The 26274-nt window shown below is 35.5% G+C and overlaps 1 protein-coding gene across 2 annotated transcripts in view; it reads right to left on the bottom strand.

Moving 5' to 3' along the window:
• Positions 1–382: 382 nt before the first annotated feature.
• Positions 383–26274, bottom strand: part of Dora (zinc finger SWIM domain-containing dorado) — a 76063-nt gene continuing 50171 nt past the window's right edge. Inside the window, exons 12-21 of one of the 2 annotated variants that reach the window (XM_083131027.1) lie at positions 25609–25708; positions 22278–22398; positions 18236–18516; positions 17725–17936; positions 16633–16761; positions 15489–16220; positions 10562–10748; positions 8091–8265; positions 7462–7611; positions 383–6116 (exon numbers count right to left, since the gene is read on the bottom strand). In XM_083131027.1, the coding sequence (XP_082987153.1) occupies positions 6050–6116; positions 7462–7611; positions 8091–8265; positions 10562–10748; positions 15489–16220; positions 16633–16761; positions 17725–17936; positions 18236–18516; positions 22278–22398; positions 25609–25708 (2154 nt within the window). In that variant the 3' untranslated portion in view covers positions 383–6049. The remainder of the gene's footprint in view (positions 6117–7461; positions 7612–8090; positions 8266–10561; positions 10749–15488; positions 16221–16632; positions 16762–17724; positions 17937–18235; positions 18517–22277; positions 22399–25608; positions 25709–26274) is intronic. The other variant, XM_083131028.1, reaches the window with a different exon arrangement.

Genomic DNA, 26274 nt, shown 5'->3' with positions numbered 1-26274 from the left:
GTGATGAGCTTTGTTCAACGCATTGCACATTAGTGTTGCCATCTTGAATGGAATACTGTTGCCATATTCAGAAACTGCAGAATTCAAGCTTTAAAACGATATATAACATGATAGGGTTGCGTAAACATGAAAAATCAATGCAAGTGTCACAAAATCATGGAATAGCCCTGTATGGTTTCATATTGCCTATCCGAATTATTCCGTGGATAATACGCACCACAGTTTTTGGGAGCAAAAATTTTGGAAAAAAGTGCGCATTATACATGAGTAAATGCAGTATTTCTTCTATGCATTCATTTGATGCAAGACGACAAAAGAATAATATTGACAATTATACATCTGAAACACAAACAGATTTGTTAAGAAAGAAAAATCATTTACATTATGTCACACTTGAAAATTTTATTATAATGCACTTACTGTATTTGGTACATAGTGAATGGGAAACATTAAACCAAACACAATGCACAAAAAAAGGACACGCAATTTGGAACTGGATTCACGAACTGTATTCACCATGACCAATGAAGCAAACTTTTACTTCCAACTGTTTATGCCAATTGTACAAAATTTTTTTATATGAACCACGTTCACCCATTTAAGGCAATGGATTGTATAAAATATGTCGAAACAAATAGAAAATGGAAATATATATCTTTTCTCTGCTGGATTTGTTCTTTTAAAAGACTTGCTCCTTGCTCATGGAATTATACTCTCTTTTTTTGTCATTTTGACACAAAAGTTTGAGCACTTCTTTTGACATTTGCCTTAAACTACACAAATATACGAACAACATTTTTTTAATATTATAAACTACCCCATGAAATACATTAAAGTCATTGCATGGATTGACACAGCACGGTGATTTTATAATTATGCATAGGTAGGCCTAGACCCTATAATAAATTATGCTTTGCCAGTCAGAAAAATGAAAGGTGTGGGATAATGTGACGAAATTCTTGTATTAAATGTTACTGAATATTTTTGTGTTTGCATCTAAATGTGAATGTTTACACTCATTTTTTTGCCTGCTGATGCAATATTGTAGCAAAATGTATTTCTCTTTAAAGGTAAAAAAATAAGCTAAAATTCAATTTAACAAAAAAATTGTTCATTTCATCGCATCAACTGAACTGTCATTTACTTGTCAGGTTTGCATTAAATAGTTTTCTTCACTTTTTTGAAAATTACAAACCACCTCATATTGAAAGTGCAGTACTTGAATTCAAACATATACACATCTGTGGTATTTAATTCTGCTTCTTGTAATTTCCCAGCATAATACACATTGTTAGGAGGTAGAAACTACTTAATATATTCATAAAAGCAACATACATTAAAAGAGCAGAGAACACAACACTGATAAGTCATTTTTCATTGCAAAGAAAAGATTGAAAATCACTCAAAACTTTGCTGCTGTGACTTAGAATTTTTGAAACAAAAAAATTTCTTGGTGCTCTTCAGTACATAACAAAAAAAAAAAAAATATATTTATCAAGTCAGTGATGTGATTCCGTTCATAAAACTATGTTTTTGACAACACTTACAATAATTAATTTGTTACACTGTCTTTTCATGCTTTGTTCACAGGTTTTTACTATGCTAAACCAAATAGTATCTTGTTACAAAATAATTAAACAGTTACATTTTATCATATACACATACATTCATTTTGAAGATATCCCTTACCACTAATATGTGGCAAATTATATAAGTACGCAAACTAAAGGAGTAATTTTAAATCTTTGAAAATTAATAAAACAAATACACTATTTTCCCTTGCACTGTGAAATGTAGCAAATTTACAATCCTTGAGATGGAAACACATAGAACATTATCTTAGCTCCATCTGCTTTGTCGCAGAAAGATAACCAAAAAAACTCAAAGGCTAAAATACTCAGCCCCAGTTGTAATTTTCTCAAATTACAGATTTGCAGTATCAGGTTTTAGTCAGTTTCACCTTTCCTTGTTAATAACCCTATCACCACCAAAATAGTTAACCTCTATTTCTTTAACCTACACAATACTCAAGCCCTTCAATAATAAAAAATCCAAGTAATATGAAATATTAAAATAATGTATGTGGATAAGTATCAGCAGACTCAAATATGCGATGACACATTATGTTAAGCAACGTCAAAACTTCAGTAACATTTAACACATGAATGGGTTCTGCACTGTGTGATGAGGGAGGAGAGAGAGCATAATAATACTCACAACCACAAAGGTTTAACAAACAGCACCTATGCAAGTCTAGTGCAAGACAAGTGCCCTATGAAATATTCCCCACGGCCTTCCATGATGATTACTTTGTTCGTTCCCCCCTTTCCATGTCTTCGCATGCTGCCTGAGCAAAAAAACACACCACACCTCAAAACATCATCTGCTTACATGAGGAATGGTTATGGAGACATTAACACTTATGTTAAACACTTAGAAATGGAAAACTACATGCTACGACATGGACAAAAAAAAAGATCATTCTGGATAGAAGAATATTATACTCCTCACTGTATTCGGTGTGCCCTCAAATAAACTGCAGAGAAGATGCGAAGGGATGCTTTTTGGAAAAAAATAAAAGGGCCAGGTAAACACCACAAATAACACATGGTGAAAAGACGGGTCAAACAAAACTTTATGTTGGAAACGACACTGCCATTTGTAAGACATGAGCAATAACAGGTGGTACCCTTTGAGCACGATAAACTGAGCCTACAAGTTAAAGAACACAACGGAACATCCTCTCTGCAGTTTAATCATCAGGCTACCTACTGCATGTCTTCTTGACATATATGTATATATATTTATATATAGATATATGTTAACATCTAATCTACCATCAATCACTTGGAAGTTTCTAGCCATCTACTACAACTAAACTCTACCACACGTCACAAGTAAAAATACCTGAAAAATTCATTTTTCTTAATATTATGAGACTCAGAAGAGAAAAAATATTCATTTTTTTGTTTTGCAATATATATGTTCCACACAACACACCCACGCTGAGAGCTAGAAACACACAGTAATGAAGAACAATGAAGTTACACTTAAGTGAAATAACTGGTAACACAAACACTTGCATGCTGTTACAGCCTGTCACACACACACACACACACACACACACACGCATGCACGCACACTCAATATATGTACAGAGAATGAAAAATGCTGATGAAATACATTAATTTTCCATAAAATGAGATACATAATTCATTATAGAGTACAATGTCTTTAACACATTACAAATAAAGGCTCACACTAAAATACACAAAGAAATAAAAGTATTTTCTGTGAAGAGTTCTTCATTCTTCACTGTCCAACATTTCGATGCAGGTGCAATGCACTTTAAAACATTCAACACAAATGAGATATCTATTTCCTTGTTGTTATTCTTTGTGTATACATTACCAAAGAATATCAATGGCATTATGATGCACTGTGAGGGAAAAATGTATTATTTTCCACATTACTTTCCACCATAAGTCACCTTTTTTTTTTTTTTTTTGCTAAATATGTACCATTTTTTTACCTGAATATATTCTGAAGGTTGTATATCCTCATATTACAAAATTGAAGACTTTTGCTAGAATCAGTGTGAAAAAAAAACTTTGTTACATTTGAAGATGGAGTCATCAGAAACACACTTGCAGATACAAATTATGCAGCAGATTCTTAAACATGGTGGAAAACATATTCTATGAAAAGACATGCATTTCTTTTCATTGAAATATTCCCTTTCCATTTATGCAATTACAAACAATGTCATTCATTCATTGTCAAAGTAATATGTTTGTCTAGAAAGTTACACATACTAATATACTTTGCCAATTTATATTAAAAACCCCTAACAGAACAATTCACGATGCACACGTTTTAATTTTTGTTGACTGCCTGCCGATTGATTCAGTGTCAAATGCAGCAAGAAATAGATAAGGTATTCAATTAAAATACCATCTATTAATGAGGTATCGAAAACAACAAAATATATGCAAAAAACATGACAAACAAGTGTAACACACATACATTATATGTTTTATATTACAAACATAATGTAGGAACACTCATTACATTAACAATCAATTTGATCTATATATGGGACAAGCCCAAGGAAGGATGAAAATATCAAAATGGTTGCAAAATATGTTGTCAACAATAAACACTAAGATATATGTTGTAGCACTTACAATTTTAAATGCTAAGCTTTCAAATAAACAATAAGATTTTTTGTCTTTCTGAGCTTATTTTTTTTCCTGAAATATTTTCACTTTCTACAATACATACTATAAGTCTATACAAAAAATAACACCCAAAAATAGAAGTACAATTTTCTTCATGGCAAGTTTATTTTCCACTTTATAGAAAGAATGGAGCAATAATTTTCCAAACATTAATTTAAAAGATAAATATAATGACAAGCACCTTCAACACATTAAATACAACTGTACACCAAGACATACTATAACCCTAACTCAATTAACTACTGTTACATTCTGTTCATGACAGTAGTTTTATGTGTGTATATATATATATTTAAAAAGTTATCCAAGAAACACATTAAATATTATTCACTTATCTAGCACAGATAATACATTTACTAGTTCATTTATCATGTGACAATTTTCTTCATGGCTAGTACAACCCTTTTGACTTCCAGTCACAATTTTCATCTAACAAGGTAATAACTAAAAAAAACTCAGAAAAATCACCCGTTTCAAATATATTTGGGTAAAATATGCAAATAATATAATCTGTCTCCAACCTGAAATAGAGAAGGCAAACAAAGCTAAAAATAGAATAAGAGTATTCATATCTTCAACTGTTTCCAATGCCTCCTTGTTTGTTTCTTTTTGTATCAAACAAAGGCGAAGAAGTACACTGCACCTGCTTGCATCAAAAAAGCACTTTTAAAAAACCTATAACACACTTGGATTTTCCCAGACATTCCCAATTTAAAAATATAATGTTACCTTTGAATATTGCATTACGCATACACTCAAAAACATTTTGTCAACTTTTGCACACATGCAACCACAACTGAGACAGCAACTTCAGTTTCTTTCATGTCAGAGTGTCTTACGTTATTTTTTTTTATTATTATTATTTTTCTAATATTCAGACATGTACTTAATGAATAATGGTAGATGATGTACTTGTAAAGCTTTCTTCTGTAATGTGATGGTTTCTAATGACATTCACACAACACAGGAATTTTCCAAGATAACAATATAAAATATCAAAATCTCTTATACTCTTCACACATTTATTCAATGCTTAATATATATATATATATTTCTATATATTTATATATATGTACAATTTTTCAACACACAAACACAAACACACAGACCTGGCTTGAAGCCAATAAAATTAAATGATAGTAATATAAAAAGTCTTCTTAATATATATATATATATTTATAATATATGCATGTATATAGAAATTCATAGAAACTTCAAGTACTTTACTACACAATTAGCATTTTTATTTATTTTTAATTTTTATATAGCAGGTACTCACACATGCATGCACGCACATATACACAATGCATCCACACAAACATACATACAGAATGAGTATTACAAAGATTCAAAACTAGAGCCCTGAAACGATACCATGGTTTCTTGATTTTTTTTTTTTTACATTACTTTGGAATGAGATTTTATTTTTTCAGTGGGGTTGGTTGGGAAAACTTGAATTTGTAATACTAAGTTGTCATGACGTTATACGTTGCTGCCCAACTGGAAAGGAGCACAGGAATGCTTACCTACTTCCAATCATAAAAAAGGAGAATGACTTTGGGCAGAAAACAACGCACTACTTACTTACAAAAAAAAAGTCTCGATACCTAGATGTTGTTCAGTACAAGATAGAGTTTCAAAAAATGGTGTTCTGGGCAAAACAGTCAGCTGCTCTGATCACCGATGCTGTCTTCCCAAATGGAAGTGGACTGATCAGGCCATTCATCCTCGCCCTGTCTCGGCATACATGCTCCTCCCATGCATCTAACAGAGAATCTACAATAAAAGGCCCCTAAGTCATGCCTTTGTCATTTGCTGTTGGCCTGGAGAGCTGAAGTGATTTGAGCCCACAAATCTTTCTTGCAAGATTTTGATCTGAAACAGAAAATAACTTTACTCAACAGAATCTAGCACAAGGTACGCAAATGGAATAAATGAAGACCTCATGAAAAATCGTTGCTATGGTGGAGACCAATATTGAACAAAAGGATCAGCGTAATGCACAATGCAGCCAGAGGTTAAAGATTCAGATTCTGGTCATGGAGAGATGTTTCACTGTGTTTGTTGACTCGTTTCATAACATCATGATTCACCCTATTGTCACGATTAGCGCAAGAGGAAGAAAATCAAATCAAATATGCAAAGTAAAAAGAAAGGTAAAAGGTAAAGCTTCGAAAATTCCCACTTTGTGTCAGCTATCCTGAAAAATTAAACGCAGCACTCTTGATTGGACCACCAGAATGAATTAACTTGACCACCACAGCATCTGAGCACATTGAATCAATCTCAATCTTGCCACCAAGGGTTCAGAGTTTGAGTCCCAGAATGGACACAATTTCATTCTCATCATCACAATCAGGCTAAAGAGGCATGGAAAGCAAAGTAAAATAACTAAAATAAAATGAATGAATAGCAAATCGAAGAGAATATAAAATAGTACAAGATTCTGATGATGTGGTAGACCACTGGTTCTAGGTTTGATTCCCAACAATCTCAAAACATTGATTTAGAGTAGGTAAACGATAAACTAGTCAATGTGTAATTGAGACTGGATGCTAATAAGGAACTGTTGTCACAAACATTTAAATATTTTGAATATTGTTAACACTCAATATTTTTCCACATTTTTGGTTACCTTAAAACTCTGGCAGTGACATAGCATCAACTATATCTATACATACAAAAATATATTTTTTTCCAGCATAAAGAAACTTTGTTTCTATTCACAGGAAACACAAATAATTCAATATTTTATGGCTACTTATTTTTCTAAATAATTTAGCCACCTTCTGGTAACTACGTGCATGAATTATCTGTTGTGAAGGGTGAAAGAATTTAAAATCTCTTGAACCTGCACACAATGTAAACAAATGCAGTCAGACACCCCAAAACCTAGGTGGCAACTGACACATTCTCGTACCAAAAACTCCGGGCCTCTTTAAACTTGAGTCTCCACTAATCTACCTTTCAATATCTTAGTATCTGCTCAGTTAACTGGGAACTTGTTCGTTCTCGATCCTTATCAAACTATAATCGAGACTGTGCGAACAGGTCCTCGTTTCATTTGTTCATACCCAGTAGATTGATTAATACTGCAAAGGCTTGTAAGGTGAAAAAAATAATACTGAAAAATTGAAGATCCTAATCATCTTACTGATGTTGAAAGACAATACAATGACCTTAACAGCAATGAAGACTGTACACTCATACTAGTACTGACCTGCGAATTGACTGAAGCCACTCCTTAAACTGTGTCATTCCCTCTGGTGTTATCTGAAAGGCTGTTCGTGCTGAACAGACAATACTCACAAAATCTTCGTAATCTGTGGCACTCAGGTGATACAGTTTTTGGTGCATGCACTGGATGTACCTGCAACATGCACAAAATGTAAGTGGTGCACAACAAGAATCTTGGTGTAGAATTACACAGTAAATGTACAAAAACTAATACTATAGGATTTTGATAACACATGGAATATATATCTTTCCCAGCATATCAACAACACCAGTAAAGAAAATAAACAAAATCCTCAACAACAATTTTATTTTGATATCCTGTAATATTTTCAGTGTTACCAAGTGAGCTTAGGATTATCAAAATAAAATGCTGTGGAGTGTTTATTTATATTTATATATATAAGATTATATTTAGTAAGGCTTGTGCCAAAACCAAGGTAATAACTGACAAACTGATATAATGACACCAATGAAATAATTTTGCAACATAAGAACTACCAAATCTTAATGTTGATTCAAAAAATATTTAAAGATACAACTGAAAAGTTGAACAGCTTCAAAAATTCCATAATTTAACATTAAGAAGTGTGATTTAAGTTTCCATCTACTTACATCTGTTGGCACTTCTGAACTAGTGGCGTAAGAGCAGACCTCAGATGCTGCATCACTAGACCTGGGTTGTTACGAGCAAGGTAGTGTGCTGACTCCAATGCTATCTCGTGCAGAATGAATGGACTAACCACACTATTCACTGCACAAATGCAGAACTGGTGGAGATATTGTGTTCCTGGAAGAAACAATGTGTCATCAAAAACGTGAGCACATTTGTCACTTTCTTGACCTAGCATAACAGCTTAGTGCCATCACCTTGTTCATCAAATTTGCAAAACATATAGCCAGCGGTGAAGCATGATCAGAATAAGGTACAAGAAAAATACACAGTCCTGCTACTAAATCAACTTGGACCAGAGCTCCAATTTCCATGTGCCCAAATCTGAGCCCACTTCATACGTGAGTAGGCTAGATAGCGATGGACTTATGGCTGAGAGCACATCTCATGTGAAAATTTTCTGAAGGAGCACATTACTTTGTAAAATGGACAGCATTTCATACAACAAAGACCTCCTTAAAATACTAAAAATATAAGAATTTCAAATATGCAAATGTTAAATTGTTATCTGCCGTAGTATTCATCAAACTTGTATTTTTTGATCGAGCTGATATAAGGAAAAATATTTCAATCCCCATGTTGAGTTGATATTTTACTTCATTCAATATCAATACTACCACTGTGAACAAGTGGCATTTATGTTGTACACTGCAGAAAACCTCCCATCTTCTAGTCTGATACAAAGTTGGTTTAAAAATTAACAAGTTGTGATATTCTTATTAATTGAATGCTTATTTTAAAATCTTACATTCGAAATGTGAAAAATGCCTTAAAAAGGGGAAAATGTTACCATTTTGATGGACAGATAACAACACTTGTTACGAACTATACCACTTTATGACTATCTTTCCCAACTATTGTGATTTTAATTACATTATTTTACATTACTCTTCTATCTCTTTTCACTAGTTAGATATTAAAAGGAGGTATGGAGAGTTTGCAACACTTAAATAAACCATTCTGTGTGGTTATGTCACCAAGGATAAGATGATTGTCTTAAAGTTCTGTGTTTAACGATTACGAAAGATGTATAGATGACACTTTATCAACATGGAATGTGACAGAATTATACATGCAAAAGTGTATGCATGCAAATATGGAGGAGTAAAGAAAAGAATTGAAATTGAAATTAAAATTTTGGATGCGTCATCACTTAGGCTATTTTGCACTCATCACGTTACATGAGGTCCAGCCCCTTACCATAACAAATCACGTAACTGTAATGTAGCATAACTATAATCTCAAAATGTTCTGACTTAGGTTAAAAGCTGTGGCTGTAAAGGGGCCACTCAGCACACATGGACATAAAACAGGACAACACACAGAATTATACAGTCGCCAGTCTCGTTAGTCTGCAAAAAGCAGTCCAGGGTGTACTATGTGGAAGTGTGGTTGACTATTGGGTGCACTATGTGGAAGGTCACCCCTTACACCCCAGTAAAGAAAAGAGAAGTTGTAAACAAATTAAATGGAAAACCCCTATAATGACAGTAGCTGGTCTGAACTTTGGATGAACAGTAGTGGTTTAATGCATCTCTAGGATTTTATCAAGCTATTCAGTTGTCATAAATTTTGACCTCAACTATTTCATGTCATGATAGGTATGCCCTCGCCACCTTTGAAGAGACCTTTAACTCTACACCATATTCTGACAAACAATTCAGTTCTTAAGCAGAATGGCACTTTCAATAACCTTTCTCCTCTTGCTAATACATATATGCTTCTTCCATGGTCTACATGAATAGAAGAAGGAAAAATCAAATCCTGATTCAACCTGCACTTTTTGCTTAAGTTTCTGTAATTTTTTCCGGTGCTTCAACCCACTGCACCACAATTCCTGTCCTCTATTCTCCCTGGAGAACATGAAATATATTGGACAATCTGTTTTTCTCCATTTTTATTGCTTTCAGGCACAGCCGCAAACAAGTTTCTTAAGCCATCAATCAACATGAGACTTTCACGACTGCAGTAACATCTCATCTGCTTTAGAATTTCAGGATGAGAACAGCATTCTTCAGATAAATTTAGGTTTCACCCTCTCCCATTTCAAAAAAGTTCAAGGTTGGAAATGGTGCCAAAATGTTGGTTCACATAGCATGCCTCTCATTCCAGGAATTGCACATTTTCACATACAAATATAGGCATTTAAGATTGAAAACAAGGCTTTGAGGCATTCCTGGCTTCTGTGCTTATGGATATTATCTATAATTGACCTACATTCTTCTCTTATCACAAATCTCCTGAATACAATTGTCTGCTTCATCAGTAAGAATAATAGTAAAACAAATGTCATAAAGTACATAACAAAATCATTTTAAATTCTTGAAGAAAATTCACACAGGGTATCAATAAATAAAAGAATTCAAGGAATTCCTTGTCAGAATATGCCTTGCACTAAAGGTATGTAACTTACCTAGCTTCTTCGCAACACCCAGAAGCCATTTAACATCTTCCCCATATGGTGGATTTCTAGCATATTTGGCCTGTGGGCGGTCATCATGCACGCGCCTTGCCAGTGTTTCCATGGCCAGCATTCCCACACGATAGGCTGCCAGGAGATAGCGCAGCTGGGTCTGGCTGAACTGTTGCTGTCCACGTACCTGATAATAATGCAATGCAAAATGAAATATATATATATATATACTGACAAATACATTAGAGATCATAGCTGAAACACGTTATTTACAGCTGTTCCCTTAATACAGACCAGACAGGTATAACTTGTCTATGTAGACATTAATAGCATTATCTATTTACTTCTTATATTTATCTTTGTAGATTTAGATTACCTTTTAGATTTATTTCCTTTTCATTTAACCCTTAGATGCTAGCCGTAACACCCATGTCACACCCAGGTATTGTCGCATTATAATATTTTTTTCCCTCCGAAAGTATCAGCAGCAAGTGTGCTGATTCTTGCCACGAGAATGGAGCACTTATCAGGCAATATGCAGGTATCGTTTGGAACATTCACATTGCCTACGTGGGGACAGACATGGTTCAAATTGCATAAAGAAACATTTTTAAAACTTTGGGTCTTCTTCTTCTACTAGATTAATTAAAATTAGATTTCTTCGACCAAAGCTTACAGCCTAGTTTATACTGGAGAAAACTAGATATAATTTTTAACTGTAACATTCATAGTATCCGAAATATTTTTAAAAATCAAAATTTTGAATTTCCCATCAAACAAGATAAGCACTGCTTTTTAGAATATAATTTTTTTTAACCGAAACTATCAGCAGTAAGTGAGCAAGTCTAGTCACAAGAATGGTATACATATCAGGAAATATAGAGGTAATGTCTTGAAATATCATGTCCCAGCATTCCTTACGTGGGAGCCCGACTGAGTTCAAATTTCATAAAAAAATATGATTTCTTTTTCGTCGTAGACTTGTAGTTTTGAGTGTATTGACAAAGAGAATAAGTTATAATTTGTAATTCTAGCATTCGTAGTTACATAAACATACATTTTTATTGGAACTCATGAGAATATTAAATTTCGTTCTTTAAAAAAAAATACGGTTTTACATTAGAGAATTTTTTTCTCCAAAAGTATAATCTGCAAGTGTGCATTTTCGCCAAGAATGGAACACATATCAGACAATACACAGATATGATTTCCATCCCTCATGTCCTGGTGTTGCCTATGTAGGGGCTCGATGCAATTCAAATTTCGTAAAAAAAAAAAAAAAATGTTGTTTTTACTTTCCTCCTCTTCTTTTATTTGGTAAAGGAAAATTAGGGTTTTTGGACTAAAGAGGTTGTAGCCTAATGTTTACTGAAGAAAACGTCACTCTAGTGTTTGAAGTTTCCAAGATAAAAAATATTATTTAAATCTTGGCAAATTTCAAATTTTCTGCTTGAAAACGCTTCCGGTGTTTAGGCAAAACCGGAGAAATCAGTCCCGGCATCTAAGGGTTAAAAACTACATGCTAAATTTTTAGTTGGCCTCACATAATTTACTGATAAAGGTTTCCTAGTTATGATAATTAATTAAGTTTCATATTTGAATATGGCTGACTATTATTTACATCAAAACAAGCACTAACAGTCATTTCCCAGAAATGAACAGGTCAATAGGTTAATAAAAACATTGAATATTGAAAAAAATGAATGTTATACAACACCTTGTTAACGTGGTTAACAAGAAAATGAAGAGTTCCATAACACATACAGTGTGTCACTCCATCATACATTGACTACTTATGGTGGGTGGTATTGGGCAGTGCCAAAAATTCATGAGGAGTAAAGAAATTGAATATGAGTTACCGGTAATTTTCATTCGAATAATTCATTTTTTAAAACAGTATATCTGTTTTTCAATTACTCGTGACAAACATAGAATAAATATATTTTGGATAATTGTATCTTGTTTAAATTTAAATTTGAGTTAGTGTTATGTAAGATTTTTACCATAATCTTAACTCCATGGTACAATAGCCCTTTTGAGCACCAAGCCTTTTGCAAAGCATAACCACAAGAAAAATTACAAAACAATAACTGTATAAATTCTATAGTTAAGGCAAGCCATGTATTAAAAAGAGAATACAGTGGAACCTTGATCAAAAAATGTATGAAATTTAAAATCCAGGATATTTTATAAGCTATTGCTTTCTTGGGAATGTAGTCACAGACACTTCTGGGTTGTAACAGCCCCATATGCTTCCAAAAGGATTGCTACAACCCAGAAGTGTCAATGACTGTACAATGTAGGGCAATTGTATAATATGGGAACATAAAATTAGGATTCCACTGTATATTATTTGCTAATACCACTCAGTTGTAACCATCAATTAATTAATTAGTGCCATATTAATTATAAATATATTTGTCCCATTTAGGGCCGGTTGCACCATCTCTGCTTAATGTCTTATCCCCACTTAACATCATTTTGCGGTTGTTCAATGTCCGCCTAACGTTACCTAGCACTTAAAGTCCCGTGTAACGTAGGTGGCAGTCGGGGCTCCACCTAACGCGTTAAGTGCCGGATAAACATGGAAAAGCAGTACACTGTGCAGCCAACAGATAGGTGCAGTACCTAGTATAATCTGTGCTTGCACTTTTATAGTTGATAAAATGGCAAAGTATCGGTCAGCTGTTGTAAATTGCAAAAGTTTGCTGAATGTTTTGCATAGGTTCTACTTAAACCATAAAAATAAAAGTCCAATAAATAATATTATTAACCCACTATTATATTTTTTTTATTTACCAAATAACAGCAAAAAAAGGCAAATTTGTTAATTATCCCAGGAACAGCAATAAATAAATCAACGTTTATAAATATATGTGTAAAAATGAATATTAGGTAGTTATTTTCGTGTGTGTTCCGAAAATGTTGTATATTGATATTAGCATTAGCAGTTGCACTGTAATTTCGTATGTAGGATTTGAGTGCATGAGGGTACAGATATATAAATAAAAACTACCATTCCCGACTTCCAGGTTAAAGTAATGCATTTCAAATGGCGTTCCAAATAAATGAATGTGTGTTTGCTGTAACAAATTTCTTCAACCAAACACAATACATGAAATGTACACCATACACCACTTGCTTTTTCGCAATCCTAGTGATTTATAATCTCTAAAATTAAAACATGTGTAATATTATTTGAGTCACTTCCGTCGCCATTGGTGTGAATGTAACATTAAGTAACATGTTGTTTCCGAATAATAACTGGCAAAGAATGCACGTATAATATTTAGCAGTACTCTTACCATCTAGTGCATACATATGTACAGGGAACAATTTCCGAATGGTGGTTTGTTGATGCATAAAACGTGAACACAAGTTGTTGTTGTTTTTCTTTGTTTTTTTTTTTTACATTCATATGCAATATACATGATCTTGTATTTAATTTTTCAAAATAACTGGCCTAAAAAGATAAACGGCTAGGGACAGCATTAGCACCTTGGGTAATACATGCTAACAACACCAAACCTGGCCTGCCTAACCTATCCTCGTATGCACATAATAGCATAAATAAGCATGTAAATAGGTTAAGCAAGTTATAATTTGTTTATTTAAGCTATGATATGCATACGTGGATAGGTTAAGCAGTCCAGGTTTGTTGTTAGCATGTATTACTTAAGGCTAATGCTGTCCCTAGCCGCTAGTCTAAAAAAGGACCACAGCTTGTACGTATGTACAAGGTATATTTTCTGGGTGGATATTAGTGTTTTTTGTAAACAAATATATACATTCTTGCACTGCACTAGCATATAACGCTGCACGAAACTACCTATCTGAAAGTATATACAGCCTGGAGTTTCTTCTTTTTTCTTAATAAGAATAAAACATGCGTACATACAATACTACGGTACTTTACATTACTATTTGATTATTCCTTTTGTGCTAAGATGATAATAATTCCCACAATGTACCTTGTACATAGAACCGTTGATTAACGATCTTTTTGTGCTATCCAAATTTGTTTTGAATACAAAAATTTAATTTTAATTTGCATCGTTATTACTCGTTATTGCACAAAAGCTGCATTATAAAAGAAGAAACCTAAGTATAAGATGGTCAACGTTCATAATACTGATACTCGCTATTCGCTAAAGAAGGGGTTACAGATTGATAAATTATTAACAGAAACGAATGATAAATTAGTAAGAGCAGAATAGAAGATTGCTCTTCTCATTCCGTATATTTACACAAACTCAGATATGTCACCCTTGCACTAAAAATTTAAAAAATGTATGTCACCCTTGCACTAAAAATTTAAAAAATGTAACTTGCATTTGTTACGACTTTCTAAAATTTTGGTCACTGTTTAGTAGTCTTTAATATTTAAAAAAAAGTGACCATATGTCTTACTGAAAGATAAGACGAGAAATATTCTTTTTTACATTATGTTACTTGGAGTACGTGAAAAATAATTTGAAAAGTTTGTAAGAATAACTCCCCATTACTTCGAAAGATTACGGGTTATATTGTATCATATAACATATATTTGATATTAAATGAGAGTACGACACATGCATTACCTACTTCGATCAGCTGTTTCATTTTATTGCAATAAATATTTCATTTTTTTTATAACATATTTCAGTTGAAAAAGCATGCATTTGGAATTGACAAGCAGACATTAGCACGTAATAAACCAACAAAACACAATCGAAAGCACAAATTTCTCCAGTTTCTGTTGCCAGGTCGTACGGCAAGCAGAAGAAAGTTCCACCTTACAAGGCGGAGGATAAAAATGCTTGGTGCAACCCACCGCCGCCTAAATCTCCCACCTGTCGTTATCCAGCACTTTGTAAAGTGGTAGACTGAGTGGTGGTGGTGCAACCGGCCCTTATACTACTTTCAACTATCACACACTGCGGCTTACCTGTGCTTGAGACTGTGCCTGAGCTTGACTCTGTGAGACAGATGGGCCCTGCACATGGGGTTGCTGCAGTGCTGAAGTCATCCCTGGTTGCGTTTGGGACATTACGGAGTTTGGAGACTGATTCACCTGACTCCGTGCCTGGGCAGCCAAGACATGGCCACCTGCAGACAGAACCTGCCCCTGGCCGGATGAAGTGACCAGATGGCCCTGGCCAGGGATGGGGCCTGCATTAGTCTGCAGGTACACATGGGCTCCCTGTCGCAAGTTGGCTGTTGTCGTGGCAGCGAGTGTCACTGCTGGATAATACTGTAGGTTTGATGCAGACACCAGGTTTGGAAGTGGCTGTGGCAGATTTGCGTACGGTGCTGCCTGCTGATTCGGCGGATACTGGAATGTTGGAGACAAGTACATCTGCAGTGGAAGTCTGGAGTTCAAAGACTGGCTCAACGTTGGATGAGGACCAAACCCTATCCCTTGTACGAAACTGTATGGCATCGGATATGGCACATTAAGTGGAACAGGAGATGTGACTGGATACGGAACGCTGGAAGCCGTTACTGTCTGGGTGTTGCTTAAACTGGAAATACTCTGAAGACCAGGTCCAACGCCTACTTGAGACATTTGTGCCACCTCTAGTGTCGGCTCCATTGGAATAGATCCGTTTGCATCCAGAGGCATGGATTCCTGAGTGACATCTGAGTCCATTGATTGATCTCCTCCACCAGGTGAATACTGGGAAATAAAAGATAACTTCTTATTGCAATTATATGATTCACCAAAAAGTGCCATCACACTTACAAGTTTCAATTTCTTTTACCTGTGACATGGACAAGATATGGAGCATTGTAGATTGATTATTAACTTATGGTTATGGTACATTTACAAAATTACAAAAGAAATAAGCAATTGATTTGTCTCTAATGGCTACATTACCACTTTCATGTAAAGCTTTCTTTCCGAACAATTACTTCAATACACAATATATTTGGGAAAGCTCCGTACATAAAAGAAGTCAGTTAACACGCAACAAAAATCTCTCTATGATTATCACAACGGTTGAAGTAAATATTAGGAATTCAAGCTTGCTAGGTATAGGATTGCTAATACTAAACTAAAAGCAAAGATCAAAAGCTAGAGTGCTTACCCTGATGTAAAGTTCATACCAATATTTGGCAACTTGAAAGAGAACTTCCGGATAAACACCTCCTCCCTTGGCAGCACTTTCCACCGTCAGACAGGAATGTTCCAACATGAGATCACTTTGCTCTTTACACTGCAAAAGAAAAAAAAACAAGGTACTAACTGTTCTTTCAAGCTTAAACCATAACAACATACTAACTACTCAATGTAAAAAAAATCAAACTATTATTGCAGCAATGGAATAACTACTGTAAAGAAATTTGCTCAACTTTTTCTACAAAAGCAACATTTGTTTATAATTTCTTATATTTTTATAAATATAATAGATCAAAACAATTACTCAATCAATACACTGAATGTTACTATTAACTTGTTTTTATTCTTGCAACAACATATCATCCTAGGATGAAACCTCTTCATATGTTAATAGTATGTATTACTACTAGCCATGTATGGTTTTGTGGTAGTGTAAGCTTGAAAATATTCTGGAGAACTTGGACAAAACATTGCTGCAAGAATAAAAACCACTTTAATAGTACCATTTACTGTACTATTTTTTAATATCAAAGTGATTATGCAAACTTTTAAGAACATTGATACAAATTACTCTTTCACATTTCTACCACGCAGTTCTCACACATGTTCGTAAGAACATGTTTCCTGTACTTGAAAGAAAGGAAGACTACAAGTTTCTGCAGTTCAATAGTGTAAAGCATATTTTTGAGAAATTTATATTTGTACTACATACATCCAGAACAACAATAAAGAAAACTTTCTTTTGTTTTAAAGTCCACTTGATGTATGAACATGGTAATCAGGATGAAAATAAGAGTTTTACATCTTTACATTCACCAGGAACTGAAACATAAATTATTTTAAGACAATACAATAAGAGATCATTTGATATCTTCATCATTTATTTCAATGGAACTTCAATTTTTATGGTTTTTCACGGGACCAGAAACAGGAAAACTTAAAATGCAAGGAAATGTAAAAACAGGGAAAATTTTGTATGTGTTGTTTTATTCAGACAAAAATTAAATGTGTAATGCGGAAAATATAAACCCACGAGCAAAAAATCAGGGTGCATTATTACCTGAAGTATGGCACGTTGAATTTCATTTGGATTCAATGCATGTGCATGAGGCAAGCATGACAATGCTAATTCTGCTGCTGCACGGACTATATTGGGGTCATTCCCTCGGGAGGCTCTGTCTGCAATGCTTACTGCTTCTGGAGGGGTCAGATGCCCTTCCCATGTGTCAATGAGGAAAGATATTGCAGGTGCACCTATCTCCATGGCTTGACCTGAAAGCAACCAAATATTTTTCTCATGAAACAGTCACAACAAGGCAACATAAGACTTTTGATATTAAAGCAAATGACATACATACAATTTGTCACTTAAAAATTCATGTAAAAACAGAACAAAGCATTGTCAATTTTTTTGGAAACATTTTCATTCAAATGACAACTTTTTTACAATGACTGTGTTGCACTGGACATTATTATTGACATGTAAAGAGATGCTCTTATGTATTTTCTTGAGACAATTTTACCATGCAAGTGTACTTCATACAAAATAGAATACTCCTTATTACACGTACCTGTGATCCATGACACATGAGAAGAATATGTCCGGCTCAACCAATTGGGGCTTACACAATTATGCAAGCCAAGAGCATAGAGGCCAATCTGGAAAGCACACATCTGAAGTGCTCTGTGAGGCCCATGGTGATTCTGGGATGCTGATGGCTGTGTGAACAAAGAAGTGCTGCTATTTCCACCAGCTTTGGTGAGGACAGTTTTGGCAAGTTCAAACATGAAGTGAGCTCCTGCTTCTGACGGTTGATTTGGGATGGAAGGATATACTCTCTTACTCTTGAACCTGTCCAGAAAGAGAATTTCTCCAGAGTTAATCTTGACCAAAAGACACATTTAAGTAACAAATGAGAAAAATTTGTACTATAGAATGGATAACTATGGTTGATATATGAAGACAGAAAAAAGTTCCATATTTTGATGCTGCTTTTGTCCAGAATATAGTAATTAATGCATTTCTTCCCACTCCTTCTTAGATGAAATCTTGGACCTAAGTGTAGGGTGGCTGGCCACTCTAGGACCATCATAAAATTAAAGTATAATTCCCAGGTTTCAAGGCTAACTTTCCAAAAATCCATGTGTACAAGCAGATGATTTCTCTATTTGAACCTTACCACATGCACCCAATTACATTAACAATATAAAGGCTCTGTGTGCATGGACGTATATATAGCTCACGTAAGGGGGGGGGGGTCAAATTTTGGTTCAATACGGGTTCCTATATTTTATAAGTAAAAATCCGGGATACTACTGACCAGTAGCTTGTTAGGGAGTGGGTGGGGGAAGGGGTCCCGATACAGTTATATGTGCTCGTCATTTACATCCCACGTTGTGTGGAAACTTTATTTGAAAACTGTGGACTGAACCGGTAGATACCCAAACACTGACTCTTTATAGGAAGAAAATCGTAACTGAAATTCAGCACTGCTAGCAGACAGCAGCACCATCGTGAAGTCAATGATGTTTGCAGTACCGTCTTTGTATTTGTATTATGGAGAGGGAGTGGTTCAATGTAGTTAGATTGTTTTGTAAAATGAGCATTTTAAAATTACGTCCACACATTTAAATATAAAAACAGTTCACAAAAGGATAGTCTTAATCATTTCTTCTTTCCCACCCAATTCTAGGACATTTGTGCATCCCGAAGAAACTATTCGGAACACCGGGACAAATGATACGATTCCGGGATTGTCCCTGAAAATCTGGGATGTATAGCGTCCCTAGGCATGATCTGGCTATCAAAATCCACTCTGCCACCACATGAAAGGTCACACACATTTATTAAATCAAGTCTATCTACGAACTTCTAACTTTTCTACATAATATGAGCAGAAAATTCTTTTGAAAAAGCTAATCCCAACTTCTCTTTAAAAAAAGAATTACAATGTTAGAATTAGCATTTTCCTACTTTCTACAAAATTGAAAATAACATCATCGGTGTTATTTTAATATTCGTGTGTATGTACACTTAACAATGCAGGGTCCATTAGTTGAGGATCGCCCGTTGAATTGCGAGGATATTATTTCAACCTTCTTAATGTTAAACACATTCTCTCGGCTGTTGATGATAAAACTGGCAGTGTAGCTAAGATGAACAACAATTTGTGCATATTTGAGTACAAGAGCTTGTCACAATTACAAGGGGAGAGGGGGAGCTGGGTTTGGATCCATACTACTTATTGTTGTTGGAAATCTTTGAAATTAAAGAAATAGAATACTTGAGGTGTTAATGAAATTCCACCCATAGGGATAGTTATTGAATAATCCACCCCAGGTGCCTTATGCTATGCTTGTTTATTGTGTAGGCCTGAATCCAATTTCTGTTGCAAGATGGTCAGAGGCCTGCACAAGACCTGGAGCAGACCCGTTCGCGAGACATCGCTCCTAAAATACCATGCAACCTGCGCAACACCCTCGCTTGAGCAGCTTGTATGCCCACCTGCCCAGATCGTTCCTGGCAGGCATTGTAGACCCGCCGGGTACCCGCAGTCTTACGATACCTAGTAGGTCTCAGTTCGTTCTTTCCATCAACTGCAGACCCCTCCCTCTGCATGACGTAGTTGCTTCGAGTAGAAACTGCACCGGACCCACACCGTTCTGCAGTGTTGCCAACTGCACTAGATTTTCACTACTTAAAAAAGGGAACTCAAAGCTTCGTAAGCCACATCACCAATGAAATGAGATTTACGACTGTTGCTACCGCACCCCCCCCCCCCCCACACACACATTGAAATAGGTTTTCCGTGGCACAGGATCCATAAGTATATGTCGTAAACAACCAATATACGTATATATAGTGATATAGGGCAGGACTGAAACATGTCACGTTTGACGCTGAGGTCGCGAGTCGAACAACACACTGTTCTACTGCGAACACAAGGGCCGTAGCCAGCCAGGGGCATTGCCGTTACCCTCGTTTGGGGGTGGGGGGGGGGGCGTGCCAACAACAACAATCACAATAATAGTAATAAAGTAGCATGAAAGGCATTATTATCCTCATAAATCATGCAAAAAGATGGTAGAAGTCGGTTCTCACGCATTTGTGTTGAAACAGAGGATTGGAAATATTTTTTTTCAACACGTCAATTTCACATTAGCTAATAATGGAAAACAAGCACACAAACTGTTTTTGAAAGAAAGAAAGTGCATGATAAATGCATTCCGAATGTACATACATATGGCATGTAAAATTTCCATCTACAATATTTTCTTTTCACATGGAGCGACGTATTACATAATCAATTCATCCAACTCTTAACAAACCAACATTAATAGCAAATAATATCACGGGCCGCCATAGCATTCTCTGTTTTAAAACTTTTCTCACTTAGATCGTTCGGCGCTCAGGGCCGACTCTACCCCTTTGCTACGGCATTGAACTTTATGAGACTGTATAATATTTTATAATATATTTCTACTTTCATAAAATTTGAAATCAAGGGGTTGCAATTACCCCTCCATTCCCCCTCTGCAGGTGCCCTTGGCCTTCTGGAAGGAAAATACAAGAAAAATATGAAATTTAACTCCATCTTGAGTACCCTTTAGCCCTGCTACTCTTTAATTCTGCTAGCCTGTTTTTTCTTGTGCTTTAATGTTTGACCCCCACCCTGACCCCTCCGCTAGACTTAATTTCCATCCAAGGTTGTGAGCAATGCCCCCTGCCCCCCTCTGGTTGCGCCACTGCGTGCCTGGTTAAGGCACCATGCAATGAAAAACAATTAGTTTTCAGTGAGGAGATTTTTGTTTACTCGATCATTCATTTAGATAAATGAAGCTGTAATATTGCGTGCATTTCCTGGCAATAAGATAAAAACTGCTTACAATGAACTGAAATCACTAAGTATATACTGTAAATTCTCCTTAAAGCAGAGCGCTCCTCCTAGGACTTCGTAGGATTTAGGAGCTACGTAAGTAGGCAACACTGGCTGCAGCCATCCACATGGTGATGGAACACCTGGAGCGACACGCTGCCGGAGGGCTGTTTCCTTCCAGCAGGTTTTGCAGGTGCCCGGGTCTTGTTAAATGCCCAGTTACCTTGTAAGCGCAGAGCGCCTTGAAGACCAAGAACCTGGGTAAAGATGCAAGTCAACTCGTTGCCGTGGGCAGGCGAGCAGGTATACCTGTCCTCGCGAGCAAGCGGGCAGTGGGTAGGTAAAAGGCAGACTATGCAGCCCTCTAAAGATGGTATGTATGTGTTGTGTTCCCTTGATCAGGACAATGAGAGTAGAAGTGGACTTTTTCAAAATTAATAGATTCTAGAGTAAAAGCAGCATTGAAACTGGACGTATAAATCTTTTCAAACAAGATCTTTCCTTTGGAAGATCCATGTAGAAGACAGAGAACTGAAAGGCTAGAAAATTAGTGCATGGAGTTATTTTCTCTATGACCAATCCCCATTTCTAACCTGCTATTTTTCTGAGAAACTGCATGTTGCATAACTCCTAAAATCTTCTCTTCCAGATGACTCATTTGGACACTTACAACAGTGAAAATGGGTCACAAAATTTCCATTCTTATACAATAAAATAAGAAATAATCTTAGTATACCTGGAAGATTCCTTGCTTCTTGTATTGACTACTGCACTCTGAGCTGGACTGATGGACAAGGTAGCCATACTTTGCTCCAACTCTGCACTCGTGGAGCTGTGTGGGCGACTTCCTGCAGCACCTGCGAAAATACAAATCACATCGTCAAAATCTCATCATTATGATGTCCTAGGTTCAAACAGCTGATACAGTATTGACTGCATCTCGACAACACTACCAGTTTGGATGTATGTTGGTAGAAAGAAAGACACCCTATGGAGCTATTGAGATTAACCTTTAGTGCACGATAGCCTCTCTCACAATTAAGCCTCTACAGATGGGATCTTTTCACGGATATGCTTTTTTTTTCAAATGTGCATAGAAAATAAATCATAGCAAAAGAACTATTTGTCGTAGAGAGGTGAGACTTTTTCACCTCAATAATAAACCTCTCATGGGAAATTAAATTTATATATTTTCATTCCAAAGATGATAATTAAAAAAAGAAGAAGAAAATTGAAATTTACACAACTTTGGCAACTCAATGTGGCCACCACAATAAACTGAGGTGAATGAATAAAAACTAGTAAGTAGTACTACTTTGTTTCTACTTGTGAAGTCATGTTGAAAACCATCATCCTGGGTAGAAAAAATAATAAAAACGTATAATGCACCTATAAGAAAAGAAATGTATCAGTGTTACTGAATACAGTCTCCCCCCCCCCCCCCCCCCGCCCCAAAGAAAGGCAAGCAAGCAAGCTCCACCCTACGCAGTGTCTACCAAAATAAATCAAAATTCTTCACTTTTTCATGACCTTTTCTTGAACACTTTTTCCCTTTTTTCTTACCATTTATTTAATCACCCCTCTACTTAAGTATAGTTGGAAATTAAGAAAATACAATATTTTTATTCAAAGAAAAACTGCTACCACAAGGTTAAGATGAAAACTGAAGCTGTACTTTCACAAGAGATTTATACTTGCTTTTTCCTTTACAATCCTTCTATTAGTTTCCAAAATTCTCTCTTCTAATAATAATGGTTTATCTTCTATTTTCTTTTCAAGTGCCTTTCTATTTTCTTCGCATGCCTCAGTTATTCTTGTGTACATCTCCTGGGTTTCAGACCTTACTGCTTCCAATTCTCTGCTATTTTCATCGACCTTTCTATAATTTTCCTCTAATTTTTCTTTAATTCTCTGTTGTTTTCTTTTGCCTTCCTGTTACTTTCTTCTAACTTTTCCTCTACCTTTCTATTACTTTCTTCTAATTTTTCTTCCATCTTCCTACTGCTCTCATCAAACTTCTCCTTTAATTCTCTGTTATTTTCATTTATCTCCATTGACAGCTTTTGGAACATTTAAATCGAGTTTATTTCTTCTGTTTTTCTTTTAGTCTCTCCTTCTTGCAGTCCTTACATGTATAGTCTTCTTCCCTTTCACTTATTGATATGTATTTCTCCTTTCTTATTCCTTCGCACATCCAATGTTTCATTTCCTTACATGTGGTACAGAAAATAATTTCTTCATTTCCTTCTTTTCCAAAACAACTGAATATTTTATTCTCCTTTCAGATTTCCTTCATTGCAGCTTCTGCGTTCTCATCCTCAACTTTATTCTTTTCTATTACTTCTTCTCGCTTTGCAGTCTGATTCCTAAATCTTTAGCTGCAAGGTTGGGTGCCACTTAATATGCAACGTCTATTCAAGTAAGGCTCCACGTTGTGAGTGCCACTTAATAATGCAACCTCCCTTTGGGCGCAATACTTTATCTTATACCACGGCTAAATATCATCAGGGGGCAGGGTTCTTTTCAGAAAGGAAACCAGACAGCAAGCCTTCCAATGGAGACAGTTAATAAGATTAGATTATATCTCATCTTTTTATGTTAACGAGATATAGTTGAGAACGCACTAATTTAAATATTTACATAACAATTTTCTTATTCAAAAGTTATTGTTTCAATTGAATTCACATTAATAAACTTTCATCTTGATATATATATATATACAAAGGCTCTTGCAGAGAAGATGAGACAGGTTTTTTCCTGGCTTGGCAACACTGCCTATGGTTTCGGCACTAGTCACGTCGTGTAGGATGACTCATTCTGTTTCTGTAGCAAGTTGTCACATGTTGCGAAACCATGTTAGTGAGCAGCTGTGTTGACTTACGTGGAACGTGTTTCGTTTACCCCTTCAGGGATCTTCGAAATTAATAGGATTGAACCATTAAATTGTGCAATGCGGAAGTGCGAAATCTTGTAAATTTCACGTAAGTAAATACATCCTTGTACAACAATGCTGTTACCTGGATAGAAACTAACGGTCTCAAACATAAGCTTTATGCATCTTAGAGCGACTTCTGGCACAAGCTCTGTCTACACACTAAATGTAGACAAGCCTCTACCACAAAAGAGTCCGAATGTTGAGCAATACCATATGGTAACGCTATGCATTTAAGAGCAGCTACCAGGCATCTGGGGCAAAGTGTATGGCTGCCTCAACAGCCATCAGGCATATACAGGTTAAAGCTCTATGGGGGAAGTATTTCTTTCCACCACTGAACACGTTACTCAATTCTTGCTAGCTTGTAGCTTGCATACCCGACTTAACTTCACCATGCTACTTTTCCTCAATTCTTCTTGACAAAAGCACTAGCCATTGGCGTTCCAAGTACCAGACATGAGCTTCATAAACAATGTAAATTTACCACAGATTAAAACATAAATTTGAATTTGCTTTGCTAAAAAGTGAGTAATTTATTTTCCTCCTCTTACATATGACTGACATATTCAAAGATGACTTCTAACTTTATCATCACTGTATATACATAATGGGTGTCAATGACTCAATTTCCTCAAGGAAGGTTCTATGCTATTTCAATGAGGGCAATTCACCCTCCACATTAATTTGTAATAACTGTAGAATATTCATCACAATTACACACATTTACTGGGTTATTCTGTTATTGGCAGTATTTATCTGATGACCACATCATTAGAAAATATTTGTCATACCATCTTGTTGGCTGTTACATCCGAGTCAGTGCTACTTGTCAACTCTTTCAACTAAGTTGACACAGATATGTTGGGCCACCTAACAATCAACTAACATAAGAGAATTGGGTAAGTAACAATCAACTCGCATGTGAGAATTGGGTAAGTTTAGATACAGCTACTGATTTTGATTTAATAGTAATAATAAATATATACAAGCAGAAGAATGTTTGATTTTCTTACAAAGACCATGTTTAGAATCTGTACCAGTGAACAACTTGCTTAAGTAATAACCTCAAGGTTGCTTGAAAATACTAATAGAAATATATTATTCTTTAGAAAGACAAATGGATACTACTTACTCATGGCACTATTTTCCGCCAAAACTACTTCTGCACCCTTGGCACTTACAAGCGGTGGAGCTTCACTGCACATATCCTCGTTCCTCAGATTGGACATCTGCTGGAAATAAAATATTAGAAATAGATATCTTTTGACAATACCTGATCTTCTCACTACCTTTCCCAAAATATACATAGATTTTTTTATTAGGATAAGCTGATAAATACAGTGATTGGCAGATAGTAATGGTATGAAAATTAGGAGCTATCTGTTAAAAATGAATGAAGATTAGCAAGGTTTGGATACTCTGTGAAGTATGTAAAGTGTCTTTCTTTTCTTCAGAATTTAGTCATCCATATGATTTAAGCCACAAAAATACAAACTCTTTCTGCATCAATCTTTCTTGCACTCCAGTAAAAAAATAATTCAATATCAAGCACTTGGAGAAATTAACTGCCTGTTTAACCCATAACTGGTGTAGGTGTAGCATGGTCCCTGGAACCTGTAGCCTAGAACAACGCTCTCGTTCTCTGAAGCAATAACATGTACTTCCCTCACCTTTTCGGTAGCTTCATATTTTGGAATACCACATAACCTGCCAGCGCTACTTCGCTAGCTGCATTTTAGTTTCAGAGCAATAGACACATGTGGGTCCCATGGACCACTGATGCCATTTGCGTAAGTCT

Source organism: Lepisma saccharinum, chromosome 11 (assembly GCF_977018435.1).
Source record: "Lepisma saccharinum chromosome 11, izLepSacc3.1, whole genome shotgun sequence".
Taxonomy (NCBI): Eukaryota; Metazoa; Arthropoda; class Insecta; order Zygentoma; family Lepismatidae; genus Lepisma; species Lepisma saccharinum.
Note: the sequence above shows the minus strand (reverse complement) of the source record. Positions and strands in the feature narration are given on the sequence as shown.